At 41.6% G+C, this 18993-nt stretch overlaps 2 protein-coding genes across 8 annotated transcripts in view; one reads left to right on the plus strand and one right to left on the minus strand.

Annotated features, from left to right (window-relative positions):
* FEZF2 (FEZ family zinc finger 2) overlaps window positions 1-9085 on the plus strand; it is a 126379-nt gene extending 117294 nt beyond the window's left edge. The window contains exons 7-9 of the mRNA XM_045163982.1: window positions 6766-6829; window positions 8074-8233; window positions 8777-9085. The gene's annotated coding sequence lies outside the window, so the exon portion shown is untranslated. The remainder of the gene's footprint in view (window positions 1-6765; window positions 6830-8073; window positions 8234-8776) is intronic.
* PTPRG (protein tyrosine phosphatase receptor type G) overlaps window positions 1-18993 on the minus strand; it is a 786384-nt gene that overhangs the window by 18974 nt on the left and 748417 nt on the right. For all 7 annotated transcript variants that reach the window (XM_006062977.4, XM_006062979.4, XM_025272603.3 and 4 more), the window contains 10 exons: window positions 14861-14943; window positions 14539-14673; window positions 13144-13278; window positions 10828-11000; window positions 8687-8822; window positions 8056-8202; window positions 6106-6199; window positions 5121-5197; window positions 4506-4634; window positions 434-580 (listed from right to left, as the gene is read on the minus strand). In XM_006062977.4, the coding sequence (XP_006063039.1) occupies window positions 434-580; window positions 4506-4634; window positions 5121-5197; window positions 6106-6199; window positions 8056-8202; window positions 8687-8822; window positions 10828-11000; window positions 13144-13278; window positions 14539-14673; window positions 14861-14943 (1256 nt within the window). The remainder of the gene's footprint in view (window positions 1-433; window positions 581-4505; window positions 4635-5120; window positions 5198-6105; window positions 6200-8055; window positions 8203-8686; window positions 8823-10827; window positions 11001-13143; window positions 13279-14538; window positions 14674-14860; window positions 14944-18993) is intronic.

Raw genomic sequence — 18993 nt, forward strand, 5'->3', positions numbered from 1 at the left:
ATCAGTATTTAATTTACTAAATAAGATAACTCCCCTCTTAACCACTCCATAGGAAGATAGTTAATTACTCATCAAAATGTTGTGTATTTTTTTTAATGTATAGTCTTAATATTATCACCTCTGCAACATATTATATTGTAAGGCTTACATTTCTGATGGCAAAGTAACCACAGAGCTCTAGTATATTGTTCTTACAATCAGGTCAACAAGCCTATTTGTATGCATGGTTAATCAGAGGAACTGCTACATTTCATCCTTCCACCTGGAAAAAGCAAATACTTGAAGGAAGCAAAAAAGGAAGTGTGCACATTTAAAATTAGGTCATACTCAGGACACCCGGGCCTGTCCTCAGGGTGGTATATTACTTCATTGTCACTTAGAATCACCCAGGACCCAGGTACAGCTGTTACCAAGGGCCTGAGGTTAGGGTTACCTGTGTAGCTTCAAGGATAAAGTCATGGATGATGATTTGCTCTTCATTAGAGAGGCACAGTCTGTCTTTGCTGATAAGGGTGACGGTAAAGGCCTCACAGTTCATGGATTCTTCTCGACTGGGCCAGTACACAAACTCATCTTCAGCCTACAGGCACCAAAGAAAAAAAAAATTCTTCTGCAGGGCTGTCAACCATTTGTTCTTGAATTTTCGTACCAATTTCTTATGTTTGCAATTTCCCATAATTTGGGATCATCTTTTAAGTTTGGTTCATAGAATTATTGATATACTCATATTGCATCATGCTGAGGTCAGTGGTTATTATATTTTATTGTAAAACACAATCACTATTTTTTGGCACCTCTCATCTATGTTACTCTAACAACCAAAAAGGCTCCTTCTGTAGGGGATGTCTAACCCCTAGCTGAGAAATGCTGTGTAATGGTTAAGTGTGAGAATAAAAAAGGAGATATGATCTCCTATCCTATCAATTTTATTATTTCACAGTGGCTTAATGCAATTAAGATATGCTAATTGTTGTTCTATGGATTATGTTATTAAGAGTTCTACAAGTTGACTAGCATTTTCCAAAAGACTTTTTGTAAACATTATCTTATGTACTTTTCTTAATACACTAGTGAGGGAAGGAGGTTTTTATCTTCCGTCTTTGTAGATGAAAACACCAAGGCTCAGACAGGTCCATAAATAAGCATGCTAGCTATAAGTATAAGCTGCTTTGTAAAAGGGCAGTTAAGCTGTCAATGTTAAGACTTCAAGTCTTTCAGTCTTGAATCAGGCAAGCTTTAAATGTTTATCTACTTTAAGATTAAAGATAAATATTCAGTAACAAACTACAGTACATACAATAGATAAGCAATAACAATTTACAGCTCAGGGAGCAATATTCAAATATCTTATAATAACCTGTAATGGAAAAGAATCAGAAAAAATAACTAAATCACTTAGCTTTACATCTGAAACTAATACAATATTCAGGCTTGATACTTGAATTCTTTCCCTGAAAACTATGAACAAAGATAACCATTGCCTAGGTTGGAGACTGAGAAATAAATCATCATGATGAGCCTCGTCTCCTTTTTCTCATCAGTTCAAATGGCAAATTACAGTTTGCTTGTAATATATAGATTTCTATGGGCATTTTCCTGAAAAAGCCTAGACACTATACTAGTGAAGTCAGAAATAATTCTGAATAATGTTCATAGCAAGGTTTTGTTTAATCTTACATTGTTGCATTAGAAATGAGCCAACAGTCCAATAAGACTTATCACCCTTTCAAGTTTCAATATAGCTTATTGCCAAGTACATTTTTATTTTTAAAGCTCAGCATAAGGGGAAACAGATTAGCAATCGGGTTTAGTCTATACAAAAGAAGTCTGTAACTGTCTTGGATTTTAATACACTGTGCCCTAGGATATGGAATTAGAACTCTTTTAACGGATATTCTGGTGGATCAGCGGTAAAGAAGACACTTGCAATGCAGGAGACGTGGGTTTGATCCCTGAGTCAGGAAGATCCGCTGGAGAAGGGAATGGCAACCCACTCCAGTGTTCTTGCCTGGGAAATCCCATGCACAGAAAAGCCTGGCGGGATATAGTCCGTAGGGTTACAAAGTCAGATACCACTAAGCAACTAAAACAACAATGACATAATGATGAACAAGGCCTCTAAATTTGACCAAATACACAGATTAAGCATAGGACTGGATATGACCCTGAATAATCTGACTAAGCCTTAATTTCCGTAACAGAAAAGTGGGAATAATAAAACTATATACCCCAAATAACGATTATGATGATAATATGAATTAGAAATTCTCTAATTGGCCTACCAACTGCCAAAAGGAGTTAGTAATGGCAACCCACTCGGGTTTTCTTGCCTGGAGAACCCCATGGACAGAGTAGTCTGGTGGGCTACAGTCCACGGGGGTCACAAAGCCCACAACCGAGCAACTAACAAAATGGTGGAAGAAAGGCAGAAAGATAGTTTTGAACACAAGACAGTAAACTAGGGAATAAGGGCTCAACTTGACAGACTATTACAAAGAAACAATGCTACTGACTTCAGTAGGACCTCTGGTCTCCCGGGTATTTTGCTCATGGATAAGGCACAGATGCCTTGGCCACAGTGACTTCTGGGCCATCCACAGAACCATGGTCTTGTAAAGTTACAGCAGTGATAAATAACAAAGCAAACAAAAAATGCAGAGACATCATCGTGTCCGGCTCCTTGCGACCCCATGGGCTGTATAGCCCACCAGGTTCCTCTGTCCATGGCATTCTCCAGGCAAGAATTCTGGAGTGGGTTGCCATTTCCTCCTCCAGGGGATCTTCCCAACCCAGGGATCGAACACAGGTCTTCTGCATTGCAGGCAGATTCTTTATCGATTCAGCCAGCAGGAAAGCCCTTAGAAAACACTACATCTGACTTTCCACCTCTGAGCTATGAGCGCGGACACGCAGGATTCCAGCATCGCCTCCGTGGGCCCGAGAGAGACCCGGAAGCGACAGGCCTGGGCCTGCAGCCTCGCTGTCCGTACCGCAGACTTACTGGATCCAGGCTCCCACTCGCCTGCCCATGCAAATGAGCTTGTGGGCAGAGCCGCTTTCAGTGGCTGTCCTCTGTTCAGGGAGGATAACAAAACACTGACTCATCCAACAAATGCACGTTTTAACAACCCTAAATGCCTCCAATTTCCATATGCCAAACAGAATAGACCCCTATTGCCAGCTAATTTGAAAATTTACACTCCAGTTTTTAGCTTAAGATTCTCAACTCTGTTGCCATTCTATCACACAGAAGCAGTCTTGGTATTCTGAAGCTGGAGCAGAAAGCGACAAAGTGAAGTTCCTACTGACTGGGCACACAGTCAAACGCATGTCATCAAGACTAGGGGTTCAGTCACATGCTGTTCTTTGCTGATTAAAAAACTCACTACTCTTGACACTCAAGGAAGCAGATCGTTTTTGTTTTTGTTTTTACTGTGTGCTTCCATGTCCTCATAGTAACTTCTGAAGACCCAACTGATTGAAAACTTCGGGCAATGAGAATGCAGCGGTAACACTCAAACTTGTTTTCATAAACGTGCGCACCCTTCTCCTCTAGGGTCTTAGACACCTCAGTTGTTGTTCAGTTGCTAAGTCGTGTCTGACTCTTTGTGACCCACTGGACTGTAGCCCGCCAGGCTCCTCTGTGCATGGGATTTCCCAGGCAAGAACACTGGAGTGGGTTGCCATTTCCTTCTCCAGGGGATCTTCCTAACCCAGGTGTCCTGCATTGGCAGGTGGATTCTTTACCTCTGATCCACCGGGAAGTCTGGAGACCTCAATAGGGAAGGACTAAAGGGAGGAGAAAAAATTAGTAGCTTAGTCGAGGTCTTTAAAAAGCACTGTTAATTTCCAACAAAAAAGCCTCTCCTTTTCTCCTTCCTTCCCTGTAACAGATCTGGCTTGCCTATGGAATGGGGGGGTAAATGATGATACATTATTAGTACTTTTGATAATGATTTTTTTTTTTTTTTGGCTGGGAAACATTTCTATGATGTGGGGTCGGACATATACAATAACAAAATAAGGCAAGTGAATCAAATCATGGCTGTAATTATTTGTATATATGCCCCTGGGCAAACTAGTTCCCTCAGTTTTCTGAGCTCCTAAAGGAGGTGAAGAGAGTACCTATGTCAGCAAGTTGTAGAAATGATTTAATGAGCTAATACATGTGAAAACAAGCTCATATAATCAATACACGTTGACTACTGTTACTGCTCATTTGTTTTCAACAGTGACATGTGGCAACTAAGAGATCAGGGTCAGTTCATACACTAGTGAGGTTGGAGACAGAACTTTTTTCCAAAACCTTCTGTCACCTACCGTGTACAGTAGAGTTGAGGGGTCCTACCACCAGGAATCAGAAATCAAGGATTGGAGCAGACCTATGAAATGAGCAGTCTGCATTCCCTCCCCCAGCGCATGCAGACACTACAGCCCTATTCCAAGGTCATGAATGCGCGCGGCCTCACGGGCCCAGAAATGCAGAACAGGCGCGCCTCACTCACCAAGCTCTGGTTGTCCGGCAGCATGACGATGATCTGCGCGTTGTGATCCCAAATCATCCTCCAGAAGTCCTTGGTGGTGTGCGGCAGAGGGTGCTGGGTTATAATAAACTCATTGCTCCTGTAATAGCCCTTTAGTTAGGAAGATGAAAAACCAGCGATTATGAGCATCTTATTCTAACTCCACGATAGTCAAACACATTCATGAAATAAGACCAGCATGGTGCTAACCTCACTGAAACAATCCAAAGAGGCTCTCAGTGCACTTGGCTAATTTTTAGATGTACTTCTGCTAACACGTAGAGACAGTTTTCTCTCCATGTCCTATTCACTTCTCATTCCCCCTGCTGTTTTTACTTAACAGTAATTTCAACATGTATTCCAAGACTAGATGGGTGAAATCAATAAGATCACTTCCTTAACAAGCTTGTTTAAGCATTTTTGTGTCCTCATGGATTAGGTATTCTTTGTTAAAGGTTTCCAGATGCAGAAATCCCTCAAATTTTGATATTACACATTGAGAAAGTATTTGAATAATCAAAGCCGCATAGGTGGTGTCTGCTCTTTAGCACCATTCAGTGTAATCGGCTTCACTTATAACTAACTGTTGACTCTCACCATGATATAAGAAGCATTAATGTAGTCCGTTCCTTTCATTCCAGGCAACGGTGCAAGACCCACTCGAGCACGTTCAGCTATGACAAAAAAAAAAAACAAACACATTTGCCTTGGTTACCCACACACCATCAACAGCACCTTCTCAGAGTTACCTGATGAGCCATAGAGTCCCTTAGCTCCTGTTTCTTTTTGGGTCCTGTTTCTTTTTAAGATTTACCTATGTTGTTAACCAAGCTAAAGCATTATCAGCTAAGACTGAATGTAAAAGGGCACTTTACACGTCCATCTGCATGTGCCCAGAGGGACGCAGGCATTATGGGAATAACATGCAACTGTGGGAGACACTTTCTCAGCAGGTCACGAAGAAGCTAGAGACGAAAGAGGAGCTGAGGTCACTGTTGACCCCGGTCTGATGTTCCTACAATTAGACCAACATACTGCACTCTGCTCTTCCACATCCCCTTACCTCTCTATCTTTCTGTTCAGGAAGCACTTAGAAAATCTTGGCCTTTTTCAATCAAGAGAATCTCTCCACCGATTCCCTATGTCTGTTTCTATAGCATACACACAATGTCCTCTGCTGAGTCCCAAGTTACTTATATGATGGTCACCACCTATAAAGTGTCTTGGTCTCAGTTGACAGGATAATTTAATAATTGTAGTTCCAGTTGGACAGATTAAACCAGGACTCTCTATTTTCAGAGAGCATTCACGCCACAGTGACAACGACTTTACCTTTCTTTTTAGGGTTTTAAGCTAAGACATGGTAGAAATACCCTAACTCTTCAATCTCGAGGTGAACTTGAAGCTAGATTTCCTGTCCCATAGACACAGCAACTTCCTGGTGCGGACAGCTGCCCCTCCCATCTGTCCTGTTTGTCCTAAGTATAACTTTTCCCCGTGGTGGTGGTTGCCTCTTTACCTAACACACAAAATCTCAAGAAAAGAAAAACACAGTCAAGTTGAACTGATGTTAAGATCTTACATGGCACGACTGAAGAGTTTCGGTTCTTTTCTTTGTTGCACTCTTTCTGAGCACTGAAGCATTCCACATATTTTGCATTGCACTGTGTGACCAGCTGAAAGAAAAGCAGCATTTTCGTTCATTGAAAGTCTCATTCAAAGGACTATATTTGTGCATGTGTTAACTTACTGTGGCAAACATCTTTCAGTATGTACATAAACATCAAATCATACCTTGTGTCCCCTAAACTAAGAATTCTATCTCAATAAAGCTTGGAAAGACAACAGAACAAAAACAAAGCTATAACTGATCGCATCTGCTTGATGATCTGGCAGAAATGCCAATGATCAGATAACTGATGGCTTTTGAATGTTTCTGCACCCTAAGAACACTTTGTGTCTCACTGGTGGCACTTTTCACAACTGTCTCAGTGGACTGAGTCTTGTTTTACTTACTTTTAGGCCTTAGGTTTCTTGACGGCAGGCTCTATGTAAGCAGTATTTATTGAATAATGTGGATTGACTGAATGAATTCTTTGGATTTATTGAATTACTGTGGATTTTCCCATACACTCTCTACTAGAGTGTCTGGGAACGGTCTCCTGCTCTACCTGCTTTACAGCTACACTGTCCAGGGCCCTGGAGGCAGCCTGAGTTTCTGTTTCTTGTGTTTTCTTTCTAGGTAAGTTCTACACCTGTAAAAGAATAAACAACCCAGTCTCCTTTGATGAATTTTTTAAAACAAGGTATAAACAAATGTTTCAGGAACCAACGGCAGAATTTTAAAAATACTGGTACTCAACACTGCTATATTTAAAATGGATAACCAACAAAGAGGTACTGTAGAGTACAGGGAACTCTGCTCAGTGCTACGTGGCAGCCTGGATGGGAGAGGAGTTTTGGGGGAGAATGGATACATGTCTATATATGGCTGAGTCCCTTTGCTGTCCACCTTAAACTATCACAACATTGTTAACTGGCTATGCCCCAATAAAAAATCATTTTTTTAACAAAATAAGTATTTTTAAAGAATTCATTTTCAACATTCAAAATAAGACACTATGTCCTCACTATTAATTAACTTAATGGTTTTTAGAGTGGGTAGGACATTATAAAAGGAGACCTGGAAATATAAAGTTGTTATGACTGAACCTGGTGAAATTAATCTATTTTTCATTCCATATCACTTGTTATCATTTGCTTGACAGTCTCATTTCTTCAGCGGAGATTCAAAGGAAGGTTTCAGCGTCTACGGAAAGTTTTACCATGAAAATGAAAACTGCAGTGATTCATCTCATTCTTTTTATCTTGACACAAAATGAGAAACAGAACAATGTGCAAAAAAGACAGACTTTTAAAGTCTAATGAGAGACTGCTAAATAGGAGGCATTCATACTTTTGAGATGGCTAAACTGCTCTGACCTTAATTACTTTAATAGTTCTTATAGTCTCTCTTTTCACCTAATTTCACTCAATTCCATATAACCCTAACTGTCTTCACACCCTGTGCCCCTATCAAAGAGAAAAAAACCCCATTTAGGAAAAATTAACCTTTTCTCTAGTTTTGTTTAGTAAGTCTTTTTTAGTTTCTAAATCATCTACTGGGATAGTCTTTCAAAGAGCTCAGCTTTTAAGATAATGTCAACAAATAGCCGTTCTTCATAAGGGTAAGGTAAATTAGGTCAGAAAATTTTTGATTGGAACAACAACATATTATGTCACTGTGGCCTGGGGCAAGTGTTTATGTTCAAATAAAGTTGTAAACTGTACAGAAGAAAATATAGCACGGCACTGTCTACTCAGACACCTACAGTCAAGTCGCAGCTTGATTTTCCCATGTATTACGTCTCAGGAGTACACAAAGTAATCCATCTCAGTCTAAACATTCATGCAAAAAAGACATGACCCCTAAACTCAAGGCATTTCTTTACCTCCTTGCTTTTTGCCCAAAGAAATGTATTGAAAGCAGTACCTTGAACTGTTTTTCCAGTCGTGTCTTGCCTCCTACTCCTGGTATGAGGATGCTATTAACGTAACTGTGCAGCTGACTGGAAGACACTTCAGTCTCCTTTCCAAGAATGGCTTCCAACAAGGCATCGTGGATGAAAATGTACTGCTCCTACAAGGCAGAGGACATGACGGTCACCGAGGTGAGTTGTGACGGGATACCACCTGTTTCCTGCAGGAAATCTGCCTTCAAGGAGCTCCTCCCCTGGCAGGGAGCTCTCGGTGAATTCCCTCAGTACTCACTTCCTAATCCGCCAGAAGCGGCTTGAGGGCAGGGACTGCGTTGATGTCGGTTCTGTACTCCACACCACGCTCCGAACATGCAACGGGGAAACGCATGTTCACTGGAGGGCTTTAGAACCATCCTCTCAGGCCAGACAATGTTTAACTCCCAGAGCAACGAATACACAGCGCTGGGTACAGTGTCCCAGCTTCATTTCACATCCACACAGAAGTGGGGAACAACCAGATATCCTCGTCAGGACACCTTCCAATCCAAACCCCTGTAGATCTCTCCCAGCCCTGTCTGCTGCCGCTCCTTCACCCTTTCGTTCCAGCGCACGGAGACCCCACGTGGCCGCGCAGTCTCCCCTCACCTCAGTCTGGACGAGGTAGTTGCGCTGAGTCCTGATATGCTTCAGGAACCCCAGGACGTTGACTGTGCTTTTGTCTTTTATCTGCTGCAGCATGCTGTCAATGACGATGTAGGTGCCTGTCCGGCCCACACCAGCGCTGGAAGAAAGGCAGACCTCACCTAGCACACCTGCTGCTCGACCCCGGCACGGACCGCGGAAACCATCCTCCGCCTCTCTAAGGCCCTGAGAAATAACCCTGCTGTTCGGGGGACCCGGCGCAGGTTATGATGAATGGAGAACGTCCACAAACGACAAGAGGATCCTTCCTCCCTCTTGAGTCTTGATGAGGAGGGAAGGCTACCTTCATACCTTGCATGAAAATAGAGACTATGTATACTTAAATAAAATATATATAAGCTACACACGAGCTTTCTTGGCCCTCCTTGTAGCTCAAGCAAAAGGATCTAAGTCCATGATGCCAGGGAGTCCAAGGCATCCCTCCTGGCAGCCGCGTGCCCACACCAGAAGCACTCCTTCGGAGGCATCACCTGGCTCCCCCACTCCCCCAGCAATCCTGGGGGAGCCCATCGTCCTTTCAACACAACCGCTTTCTGCCCACCAGACTCCCCAGTGGGCTCAGTATTGGAAAGTTCCTGTTGAAAAGGATACTTTCCTTCCATAATCCAGAGGTGGACTAGGAAGAGCCCACCTGGAAAAGCCAGCCTCTTTAATCCCACATCCTAACTGTTATTTCAGAAAAATAGGGAGACCCGAGTTCTGCCATATTGAACAACAAACTTCTTTTGGGCAGAATCTCTGCTCCCATCCCCCTAGCAGGTTCCCCGTCTGACACAACTCTGCTGAGACACAAGCTCTCTGGTAGACTCTCTCTTCTGTTTTAGTGATTGTAAATGGATTAGCAAATATGGAGAGTTCTTGTGGCACTCTAAACAGAAGACAGGCTCCAACTCCCACTGCTCTGTGGGTGCCTATTAGGGGAGCTGCCCCAAAGAAGTGCCAAGGAAGCTGTGCAGCCATGTAACACACATCACAGAGGCAGCAACATCTGTCTGAACGCCCAAGCCAAGCAATCCAGTATGGCTCAGGAAACTCAAACGGGGGCTCTGTATCAACCTAGAGGGGCGGGATGGGGCGGGATATGGGAGGGAGGTTCAAAAGGGAGGGGATATATGTATACCTATGGCTGACTCATGTTGAGGTTTGACAGAAACAAATTTCTGCAAAGCAATTATCCTTCAATAAATAAAAAAATACACTAAAAGCATTTTTAAACAACCAGCTGAGGTTGATTTCCAGGTGGCTCAGTGTAAAGAATCCGCCTGCCAATGCAGGAGACACAAGAGACATGGGTTCGATCCCAGGGTCGGGGAGATTCCCCTGAAGAAGGAAATGGCAACCCACTCTAGTATTCTTGCTTGAGAAACCCCACGGGCAGAGGAGCCTGGAGGGTATGGGATCGTAGAGTTGGACACAACTGCGCATTAATGTTACTATTTACTAAGGTTGTTTAAGGTAGTTTAGAAGGGAAAACAGGCTTTTTATGTGCTTTACAAAGGTATTTTATATAGTACCTATAAGCTGAAAGCCTTTCACCCAGAAAATAAATACTATTCTTTGGAGAAACCCTACAGAAAAGCCATATTCAAAAACTCAAAAGCTCCTCAATGCTCTGTGGTGCTCTAAATGGAAAGGAAATCCAAAAAACAGGGGATATATGTATACACATAGCTGATTCACTTTGCTGTACAGCAAAAACTAACAAACACTCTAAAGCAACTATACTTCACTAAAAATTAAAAACCAAACCAAAAAAAAAAGCCTCAAAGTTTATAGTGTGGGAAGTTCTAAACTTGTGTTTAAGGTTTTTATATATTAGGAGCTACCAACAATTGCCTTATAAAATAACGCTGGATTTTATCAATAATGAGATGGTGTTATAAAAACTGGAGACTCATCCTCAAAGAGTTCATTCTGTTTTACCCTAACAAGCAGCAGCTGCTTTCTTACTATTAGAGGACTATAGTGACCTCCTGTAACCCTCACAAGTCTCCGTGGTCCCAGTTTGGGGTGGAAGACTCTAGCTCGGTGTCAGAGCAGTGGCAGGCCCGCAGCCCCTGCCTCCCCAGTCGGGCGGTCCTCACCTGCAGTGCACCAGGACAGGCCCCATCTCCGGCGTGCGGGCTGCCGAGGACCTCCTCACGAAGGTCAGCACTGGGAGGGCGTACTCCGGAACTCCCATGTCGGGCCACTGCGTGTAGTGGTACTGGATCACTACACGTTCATTCTGCCGCCCCTTGGGATTTCCCTTCTGCCCCTAAGAGACAGGCGAGAAAGCATGTCTTTAAGCCTACAGTGGGCATTCTAGATGAAGATGCTGTAAGGATGGCAGGAATCCCAACCTCTGTTCTCATTCGCCCTAACTGCTGATATCCTCTCTGAGGTCCTCTCAGGCCACAAATGAGGACACGACCCAGCTGGATGAGAAGGCTCAGATACCTCATAGAAGAGAACATGATTTCATTCTGCACCAGGAATGAATGTTTCATATTTCATTTTTCTGGATCTGCTATCCAAAGAGCTCAGTAATTTGCCTACAAGGTTTCTATTTCCTAGGTGCTTCCCTGATGGCTCAGCAGTCAAGAATCCACCTGCCAGTGCAGGAGACGCGAGGTTCTATCTCTGGGTCAGGAAGATCCCCTGGAGAAAGGAATGGCAACCGGCTCCAGTACTCTTGCCTGGGAAATCCCATGGATAGAGGAGCCTGGCGGGCTGCAGTCCATGGGGTTGCAAAGAGTCTGACACAACTTAGCAACTAAACAACAACTTCCATTTCCTGACTTCCTGCCCCAGCTCCTCTGACTCTGCGCCAGGACTCCCATTCCTTCTCCACTGTCCAGGCTGATCCTTTAGGAGCCGCAGGGCACGTGCTTGCAACCTCCAGGAAGTGTGGGGAAGATCCTTTTCAATGTCCAGAGTCCAAGGCAACAGTCAATTTATCTGTCCCTTTCAAAATGAATTTTTGAGAGTTGTTTTCCTTTAAGTGGCTGAACTTTTTACATTTCAACTTTGGTTGACAGTCTTCTTCAAATAGATCAGTTTCTGTGATGTGTTCTTTATTATTATTACCAATACTTGTAAACTTTAAAAATGTTTTTGATGATTCAGGGTCATGAATCCATCGACACTGAACACTGTAGGGTGCTTGGCCCTGTGCTACAGGGCTTGGATGTCCTTGATTATCAATTCCCCAGTTACCTCTCCTTTTCCTTTTTCTTCCTCATTTTCAGTTCCTACTGTCAGTGTGCAAAACGCCAGACATTCCTATTTGACATCCTCCTCTGACTTAAGGCATTTCTAACATAAGAGTAAGTGGGCCACATTTAAATACCTAAGGTGTTTCCATGCCTAATGGACATTATACTTCATGAGTATAAACTGGTTATTGGTTAGCTTGAACCAACTAACAGCTCTGGTGTAGAGAACATAGATAAAGACAGTGCTACTGATCTTTATGTATAATACTTCTGCCATTCTTGGGAAGAAAAATACACATGGAAAGGACTGTTAACCCTGGACCATGAATGGGCTTCAGAGCCACTGAAATGGTATACAAAAACCTGAGTAAATGTGAATTCTTCTGGGGCAAGAGGCAGACAGTTTTATCGCATTCCCAAAGACGTCCAAGCCTAGAAAAATAAATGAACCATTGCTACCAACAGCTGCCTACCTAAGCCTCCGCAGAGTAAGTAACACTCCACACTGTCCTAATGAGCATCTGTCCTGAGTTCCCAGGACTGCTAGAGTGATCTATGAGTCTCAGTGGGACAGTGGATTTTCAACAAGAGGAACTGAGAAAACTTGAAAGCGGCATTTCCACAAGGGTGATTCTCAGGATGGTAAGAGTTCTTTAGTGTTAAATCACATTAGGAAACACGACAGAGTTACATTGGTTTCCTTACTCTGGCACACTGGGTACTTGTTTTCCTTGTAAATTTTTAAGGAGGAATTCAGGCTCATGTAGCACTCATTTTCCACACTGAATCACAGAATTTGAGTTTTGCAAATGTGTCCTCGGGACACATGTTGGGAAACAATGCTTTAAATCCTTCAGAAAATTAGATTTAAAAACCTAAATTACCAAACAGATGCTGCCATATTTGCTGGTTACCAAAACCTCAGAGGACCTTTTGTCCCTCCCCTACTCCAAATGAAGCCTCCTTCATGAAGAGATTAAAGAACTCAGTCAGGCCAGTTAAATTCTATTATGTGCTCTGCCAATATCTTTCACACCATACATTGATGTCAATCAAGAGAGTTGTGAAAAAAACGTTTCAAAAATACTTAAAAAAAAAAAAAAAAACACCAAGTTGGTTATGAGAGTTGGCCTTGGTCGCACAGTGATTTTCATACTAGTTTAAAAAGAGACGCCCTGGCAGCCCACCCAACCCCTTCAATACCTTCTTCACTTTTGTATTTCTGACTGAGAAACGACGAACAGTGTAGCAGGCATGTACTTTTGTGCTCTTCAGGGTGACAATAACGTTTCCATACTCCTCACTGTTCTCGGTGGGCCAGTACTGATCACATTTTCGCTGCAAAAAAGATAAACAAAAAAAGTTGTAAATTATAACTATAATCGATACCACAATGCCGCTGTTGGTAATACCACAGTGCCACTGTGGTTTCAAATAGCACTGTTGAAACACAGGTACTCTCACCACGTGGCTGACTAAATCAGGAGTGAATGGGCTGCAGTCCTTGCAGGCAGCTGCGACCCCTGCAGAGGTTAATCTTGGGACACGTGTGGGCTAGATCATTTGAGGACTGGGCCTAGTATTTGTGACCATTCTGCATCTCACGATGTACTTGAAAGAGGGTCTAAGAAGAGTCCTGTATATTTGACCCATACGAAGTGTGGGTATGTTACCAAGGAAGATTAAGTATCATTTGGGAGGTTGGCCTGCATTCACAGGTAAAAGAAAAGTCCCTTGCGGGACTTCCCTGGTGGTCCAGTGGTTAACACTCTGCACTTGCAATGCAGGGGGTGCAGGTTGGATCCCTCACCGGGGAACTAAGATCCAATATGCCATACCATATGTGGCTAAATACACGAAGCGGGGGAAAAGGGAAAGTCTCTTGTAACTGTGAGAGCCTTTGTGTTAAAAACTGGTCGCCAATTTTGACTCCACGAGGTGAGGCAGTAGTGATTCTGAGGAGGGACTAGAGCCTGGAACCTTATTCTATTCCATTCCATTAATTAATTAATATCTAATGTAAGTTCAAAATCTGATAAAGTTAAACTATGACTCATCGTCTTTAAAAAAGATTCTCTTAGAGACGGTCGAGGTGTTTAAGCAGTCTTTACTCCCCTGGATTTGAACTACTAGTATTTCCTTGACTATACGCTGCGTTTCTTCCACCGTCCCTACTTTTGTCTTTCTTCCCACTGTACTTAGAATGTCCTTCCTTCTCTTTTCACATCTGTGTGACTCTTATGCCTTCTCTTTCATTGCTTAAATCTCACCTCAAACATTAGCTCTTTAAAAAGTTGTCTGTACTATAGAATATGTCCATGCATTTTGCAGCATCCTCCTAATTAATACCTTATTCATCTTTTTTAAAAAGACTTTTATAAATGTATTGTTAATCTATTTGAGAAAGGCAGATTAACACCTAAAGATAACCTATTCACCTTGATCATCATGTTTAACCCCCTCTGGAAAGTGCCCACTTTCCTGGCATGGTGGACACTTCTCATTTCTCTAATCTTCTGGCCTTATCAAGTTTCTGCCCTACAGCAGACACTCCACAAGTAATTTTTTGAGTGAAGGTACATGAGTAAAAGTTCTTACTCTTCCTTTTTCCACAAGGTTCGTAATCATGACAATGATTCCAGTGTTTTGTTCCCAAATCATTCTCCAGAAATCTTCAAACGTGGACTTTAACGGTCCCTGGGTGGCGATGTAGGCTTTCGCTTTGTTGTAACCCTTCAGAGATGACACAGCACAGTGAGATGAAGGCAGTACCACAGCCCGGTTAATAATTCAAGCGCCTTCCATACTGAATAGGCTGTGTTTTTCATGAAAGCTCTGTGCAGTATGAAAACACATTCAACCGTCTCAGCAGCACCCTTCATTTATCAGAAACAGGTTTAGGAAAACATTTCTGACTTACATCGACATAGTTTGCATTAATGTAGTCGCTGTGCTTAGAGTCTTTTCCTGGTAAAGGTCTTAACTTCACCCTACTGTGATCATCTATAGAGGGTAAGAAAGAAACAAAAGCAAAAACAAAATGTATGATTCAAAAACTAGCAGCATTCTGAAGCACACAACAAAGCAGAGAGGCAATGTGGCATCTCCCAGAGGGCCCTGGGAAAGCTTTTGGCAGAAGAACAACTAAAACGTCAAAGCTACAGCATTGGGACCCCTCTGCATATCACGGGGACACTCCCACTGCATGCTCTGATCTGTGAGTGCTGATATGCAAGAAATGCAAATAGTGGTCCTTATTAGTTCATGTAAAATGATTCAAGATGCAACCCTCTGAAATTCCCTTATCCTACATTTTAAAACAAGTTTCCAAGATCTTTGATTACCTATGTTCCATCCCCTCTCCACTGATACAGATATAAAAAGGTGATTATTATATCAAGTCCAGAACATCAATTTTTAGGAGATGCCACTCAGCTGGACTCCCCACCACCCCAGTAGACCCTGAGTAACTGAGGGAACTGGAGCTTGCTTCTCAGAGTAATCTCAACGCAGGCATCTGAAGTCCGTGATCAGATTCAAGACCCACTTAACCTTTGCCTATGAACAAAAGGTGAGTGCTGATATGTGCCTCTGGTTGTCCAACAGAAGGAGCTTGTATTTATAAGGTAACAAACAGAAGAAAGCTGAGGTCATACTTTTTTTTCCCCCCTCTAGCTAGAAAGAGAATGGGCAAAAGCTGATTTACATTTCTATTTATAATCATGATCATAAAAGGCTAGTTCGAAAAGAAGTCCAATGAGTGGATTAGCATGGACATTACTGACCTCAGACTACTTCATGCACTTCTGGAAAGCCCTCCACATTCTTGAACTCTGAACTGCTTTTGTGCTGAGAAATGCACAGACTGCAGTGAATCTAAACAGGGGCTGCCTGTTGAATCTAAACAGGGGCCCCACATGAAAATATTCTCTTAAGGCATCCGGATTCAAACTCTGTAGCATTATATTGTTATCTCACAGACTGACAAATAAGAACACATACTCAAGTTGCATTCTTCATAGTCAATCAAAAAGGTCAAAGACTGGCTAAAAAAGATAAATACTGGAGGTGGCATACACGTCTGCTTTGAAAGCTGTGATGGTTCCATGAGAAAAGGCTCTTCCTATATTGTGTATCCAGCACATTCATGGACTAATTCTACTTGTTCCATGACACTTCCATGCTATTCTCTGCTATATGAAAGCATTAATATAGGGGAAGACCTAAGTGATGGGTGATGTGCCCAGAATCTGACCAAGGAGCCGAGATAGTACCAAAACCTAACTCTCTGAACTTGTGAAAATAAAACACCCAATTTGAATTTGTGAACATTATACCTCAAGTAAACTTGTGAAAGTACAAACACATCTAACCAGAAATGGCTTGAGCACATCACACAGAGTTGCTCTGACTTCCTCCCTCTTTGCCACATACTTTTAGCTAAGGCAGTGAGGTCACTAAAGTAGACGCTGCCATGGTGGAGAGAGTGATGTGGACATATGTGAGGCATATATGTATGTATATCTCTGCCTGACTGCTGTGGTCAGAAATGAGGTCTGCAGATGGACAATTCCTCACAGTCTCAGAGAATTGAGCCTTGACTGAGCTGATCAACAAACACTGCCCGAGTCAATCCATCCAAAGACTGGTGAGAAAAGAAAAGTTTGACTCTTCTTCCTTGTTCTCTTTTTCTCCTTCTCTCAGATAACTGAAACAAATACTCTTATCAAAAAATGACTTTTAGTTCTTCTAAAACTTTTTCTAGAAGTAAAACTACACTCACAGATGACATGAGGTTGTACATAGAAACCCTAAGGTCATATAAGACAAGTCCACAGCTAACATCATACTCAAAGATGAAAAGCTGAAAGTTTTCCAAGATTGGGAACAAGACAAGAATGTCCATTCTTGCCATTTTTATTTGTCATGGTACTGGAAGTCCTAGCCAGAGCATTTAGGCCAGAAAAAGAAATGAAAAACATCCAAACTGAAAGGAAGAAGTAAAACTGTCACCATTTGCAGATGACATGACATTATATATAGAAAACCATGAAAGACTCCATGAAACAACTGTTAGAACTAATAAATGAATTTAGTAAAGCTGCAACATACAAAATCAACATACAGAAATCTATTGAATTTCTATACACTAAGAATGAATTATCAGAAAGATAAATTGAGAAAACAGTCCCTTTTATTATCGTCTCAAAAAGAAGAAAATACCTAGGAATAAACTTATTTAAGGAGGTGAAAGACCTGTATGTTGAAGACTGTAAAACACTGAAAAAGAAACTGAAGACATGAATAAATGGAAAGATATGCTATGCTCATGGATGGACTGGAAATCAATCTACAGATTCAGTGCAATCCCTATCAAAATTCCAATGCTACTTTCCACAGAGATAGAACAAACAATCCTAAAATGTGTATGGAACCATAAAAGAACTCAAACAGCCAAAGCAATCTTGAGAAAGAAGGACAAGGCTGGAGGCATCATACCCCTGGTTTCAAATTATATTATAAAGCTATAATAATTTGAAAAGTACTAGCATAAAGACAGACACATATATCAATGAAACAGATGAGAGAGTCCAGAAATAAACCCACACATATACAATCAATTTATTTGTGACAAACAAGCCAAGAACACACGATGGGGAAAGGACAGTCTCTTCAATAAGTGGGGCTGGGAAAAATGGGCAGTCATATGCAAAGAATGAAACTAGATTACTATATTACAGCATACATAAAAATTAAGTCAAAATGGATTGAAACTGAATTTAAGGCCTGAAATCATAAAACTCCTGGAAGAAAACAGAGAAGAAAGCTCCTTGACATAGGTCTTGGCAGTGATTTTTTTTCAATCTGACACCAAAAGCAACAAAAGCAGAAATAAACATGTGGGACCACATCAAACTAAAAAGCTTCTGTATGGCAAAAGAAAGCATCAACAAAAGAAAAAGGCAGCTTTACTGAATGGGAGAAAGTACTTGTAACTCATATATCTGATAAGGGGTTGATAAGCAAAATATAAAAAGAACGCATACAAATCAACAGCTAGCAAAACCAGCAATCAATTAAAACATGGGCAGAGGACCTAAATATACATGTTCCCAAAGCAGATCTATAGCTGGCCAATGGGCACATGAAAAGGAGCTCAACCACTACCAATCTTCAGGGAAATGTGCATCTCACACCTGTTAGAATGGCTATGACCAAAAAGACAAGAAATAAGTGTTAAACAACTGTTAGAACTAATAAATAAGTTCAGTCAAGTTGATAAGATACAAGATCAGCATACAAAAATCAATCACACTTCTGTCCACAGTCTGAAAACACCAAGGAAACAATTCCATGCAAAAGGATAATATACTTAGAAATATATTTAACAAAAGCTTAATACTTGTAGCATACAGATTATAAGACATTGCTGAAAGAAATAAAAGATGTCCTACATAAATGGAGAGATGTCCTATCTTCATAAATTGGCAGACCTAATTCTGTTAATATGGCAGTGTTCCCCGTATCAGTCTACAGAATGACCATAATCTGTATTAAAATTCCAGCTACACTTTTTGTAGTAATAGGGAGGTCCTGAAATTCATATGAAAAACAAAGGATCCAAAATAGCCAAAAGAATCTTGACAAAGAAGGCCACAGTTGAAGGATTCACAGTTTCCAATTTCAAAACTTACTACAAAGCCGTGGTCAGTCAGTGACCAAGACGGTGTGACACTGACGTAAAGACAGACATACGGACCAGCAGGAAAGAAATCAAAGCATGGAACAAACCCTCACGCCTGTGGTCAGCTGATTTTCTGTGCAGTGCTTAAGACAATTCATTATGGAGAGAAAGAAGAAACTTTTTAAAAAATGGTGCTGAGACAACTGGATATTAACATACAGAAGAATGAAGCTGGACCCTTACACCTCACACTATATACAAAAATTAACGCAAACGGGTCAAAGACCTAAATGTAAGAGCTAAGACCAGAAGATGCTGACAAAAAAAAAAAAAAAGGTATATATTTACAATCTTGGATTAGGCACTGG

Source organism: Bubalus bubalis, chromosome 21 (assembly GCF_019923935.1).
Source record: "Bubalus bubalis isolate 160015118507 breed Murrah chromosome 21, NDDB_SH_1, whole genome shotgun sequence".
Taxonomy (NCBI): domain Eukaryota; kingdom Metazoa; phylum Chordata; class Mammalia; order Artiodactyla; family Bovidae; genus Bubalus; species Bubalus bubalis.